General features: G+C 53.8%; 1 protein-coding gene across 1 annotated transcript; it reads right to left on the reverse strand.

The window, feature by feature from the left end:
• Positions 1 to 205: 205 nt before the first annotated feature.
• On the reverse strand, positions 206 to 3,434 carry LOC109131630 (the record flags this gene model as incomplete). Its single annotated transcript, XM_019242797.1, has 2 exons — positions 1,497 to 3,434; positions 206 to 470 (listed from the first exon to the last, which is right to left on the reverse strand). Coding segments are annotated over exons 1-2 (2,203 nt in total), but the record flags the coding sequence as incomplete, so codon positions are not given.
• Between the last annotated feature and the right edge of the window lie 160 nt (positions 3,435 to 3,594).

The following is a 3,594-nucleotide window of genomic DNA, read 5'->3' on the forward strand; positions in this document are numbered from 1 at the left end:
TTCTCCACCATGCGCTTCATCTTAGGCCAATAGAAGTGCTCCTTCAGGATGGCCATTGTTTTGGCTACGCCATAGTGCCCCGTGAGCCCTCCTCTATGTGCTTCCCTCATTAATAACTCCCACGTCGATCCGGCCGGGATGCACAGGCGCCTCTCCTTGAATAGGAACCCGTCATGTACGAAGAACTTGGTATAGCTTCCTTTACCATGTTCCTGGTAGCACTCAGCAAAGTCCGGGTCCAAACCATACGCGTCCTTGATGTGCTCAAACCCGAGGATCCGTGCGTCCATGGTGGTGATCAGCGTATGGCGCCGTGAAAGTGCGTCGGCCACAACATTCTCCTTGCCCTTCTTGTACTTGATGACGTAAGGAAAGGTTTCGATAAACTCCAGCCACTTGGCGTGCCTCCTCTTCAGGTTGGTCTGGCCGCGCAAGTGCTTCAACGTCTCATGGTCGGTATGAATGACGCACTCCTTGGCCAATAGATAATGTTGCCAAGTCTCCATCGCGCGGACTAAGGCGTACAGCTCCTTGTCGTAGGTTGGGTAATTGAGCGTCGGTCCGCTGAGCTTCTCACTGAAGTAGGCAATAGGCTTGCCTCCTTGCGTCAATACGGCTCCAATGCCCACTCCGGACGCGTCGCACTCCACTTCAAAGGTTTTGCTGAAATCCGGTAAGGCCAATAGAGGCGCGTGTGTCAGCCGGTGCTTGAGCTCGCGGAAGGCTGCTTCTTGGGCCGGTCCCCACTTGAACTCAACGCTTTTTTTTATGGTGGCGGTAAGTGGTGCAGCTACCGAACTGAAATCCCGTACGAACCGCCTATAGAAACTGGCCAGGCCGTGAAAGCTCCGGACTTGACTGATATTGGTCGGGGTCGGCCACTCCTCAATGGCCTTGATCTTGTCATTGTCCACCTTAAGCCCCTGCGCACTTACAACAAAGCCTAGGAAAACTAGCTCGTTAGCTCCAAACACGCATTTCTTAAAGTTAGCGTACAGTTTGTTCTCCCTAAGAGTGTCCAAGACCAAGGACAGATGTTCTAAATGTTCCTCAAGGCATTTACTATAAACAAGGATGTCATCAAAGTAAACAACCACAAATTTATTGATATAGACCCTAAGGACATGGTTCATCAGTCTCATAAAGGTGGAGGGAGCATTAGATAGACCGAATGGCATTACCAACCATTCGTACAAACCTTGCTTGGTTTTGAACGCGGTTTTCCACTCATCTCCTTCTTTCATCCTCACTTGATGATAGCCACTTTTAAGGTCTATCTTGGAGAAGATGGTGGAACCGCTGAGTTCATCAAGCATGTCGTCTAGGCGCGGAATGGGATGGCGGTACTTGATGGTGATGTTGTTTACTGCCCGGCAATCCACGCACATACGCCATGTCCCGTCCTTCTTAGGTACCAGCAAGACTGGCACCGCGCACGGACTAAGGCTCTCTCGGACGTATCCTTGCTCCATGAGTTCGGATACTTGGCGTTCAAGCTCCTTGGCCTCTTCGGGATTCACGCGGTAGGCAGGACGGTTCGGGAGCTGGGCTCCGGGTACAAGGTCGATCTGATGCTCAATGCCGCGAAGTGGTGGTAGACCGTGCGGTAATTCATCCGGAAACACGTCCTGGTACCGTCGTAGGAGCGGTCTGATCATGGCCGGGACGGCGTCCTGCTCCGTACCTATACTCACAACATCCTTAAAGACCATCAATAAGACTTGACAAGTGGAGTCACTAAGTGATCTCCTAACCGTGCTAGCATTAATCAAGAAGTTCATTTTAGTGCTCGGTTCCTTAGACATTTTCGATTGCAGCTCACAAACTTGTGTGGGACTCAATGGTTTTAGGCAAATACGCTTATTATCATGCACAAAGGAGTATTGGTTGGTGTGGCCACAGTGAGAGGTCCGCTTATCAAACTGCCAAGGACGCCCCAAAAGGAGGTGGCTAGCTTGCATCGGAACCACGTCACACAAGACTTGGTCTTTATAGGGGCCTACACTAAACGGGACCGTGACCTGTTCGGTGACTGGGACCACGGCCTTGTCATTCAACCATTTGAGTTTGTAGGGTTTAGGATGGTTTGTGGTACCAAGAGAAAGTTTCTTGACCATGTAGGAACTTGCCACATTGGTGCAAGATCCACCATCAATGATCAAGCCACAAACCTTCCCACTTACAGTGCATCGCGTGTGGAATATGTTGTCCCGCTGGTGCGTATCGTCCGGACACTGGCTAGTATTAAGGACCCGTCGGATCATAAGCAGCTCTCCCTCGTCAGGCTCGGCGACGGCTTCCTCGACCTCCTTAGCATCGTTCGGCTCGTCAGGGTCGTTGTCGTCCTCGGATTCAAGCTCCCCCGACGCGGTAATGGTCATGGTACGCGGATTGGGACAATCTCGGGCGTAGTGGCCTCGACCTTGGCACTTGAAGCATATTATGTCTCGGCTACGTCCTTCGGTCGGTTGCGGCCTGGGGTCGGTACGAGAGTCCTTGTTCTGGTCCCTTGGTTTGAACCGTGAGTCAATGGTGACGGCCTTGGACTTCTCTTGTCCGCGGTGCCCTCCCGGTCCAGGGGACGAGTTTGGCGACCAACTAGGCGTTCCTTGAGCGCGAGAGCGGTGGACGGTGTTGGCCTTTCTCTTGATCTGCTGTTCGACTTGCATTGCTAGGTGCAAGAGTTCATCGAACGAGTTGTACGATAAACGTTCTACCTTCCGCGCAATGCGGTCTTGTAGTCCGTCCAAGAACTGGGCCATCAATCCTTCTTCACTATCTTCGACCTCCAGCCGGTTGCGAAGATGCTCGAACTCTTCATAGTAGTCCTCAACGCTCTTGGCTCCTTGGGACAGCTTGCGGAACCTTCGCTGGAGCTCGCGGTGGTACAGCGGTGGCACGTACCGGCGTCTCATCTCGTTCTTCATGGCCTCCCAATGCGGTAAGGCGCGTTCCCCGTTCCTCCTACGGTCAGCTTCGGAACGATCCCACCACGTAAGGGCATGGTCCGTGAACTGGGCGGCTGCATAGGCGATCTTCTTGGGTTCGGGGTAGTTGTAACAGGCGAATATATGATCCATCCGTCCCTCCCAGTCGAGATATGCCTCCGGATCAACTTTTCCGGCAAACGTAGGGGCCGTGAGTTTGTGACCCGGTTCGACCGGACGGTAGGGTTGATCGTCCTCATGCTCGTCCCGACGTCGAGGGTGCCTACCTTGGTAGGGTGGGCCATCGTCTTCTTCGGACGTCCCTACTGGATCCGGTTCATAGCGTCGTTGGCGATCTTGGATAGGCGGTCCACGAGCCACGGGTTGCCGTTGCCCATCCTCGATCCATTGTAGCCGGTTCCCTAGCTGGGCTACTTGAGTCCGGATCTCGGCTAAGACTTCCCCGATTTCCGAGGGTGGAAGCGGCTCTCCAGGTTGTGCGGCCATATCAGCTGTACGGACGGCGGTGATTGTACGGACGGTGGCCGCGGTACGGACGGCGGCCAGGTACTGTTCGGATGGGGGTCTACGCAGTGGCTGGTTGGAGAAGTGATACCACCGGCGGTCAGTAGTGGGTACTGCGGCGGTTGATAAGTCCTCCGGCGTA

This window comes from Camelina sativa, unplaced genomic scaffold (genome assembly GCF_000633955.1).
Source record: "Camelina sativa cultivar DH55 unplaced genomic scaffold, Cs unpScaffold00886, whole genome shotgun sequence".
Lineage (NCBI taxonomy): Eukaryota > Viridiplantae > Streptophyta > Magnoliopsida > Brassicales > Brassicaceae > Camelina > Camelina sativa.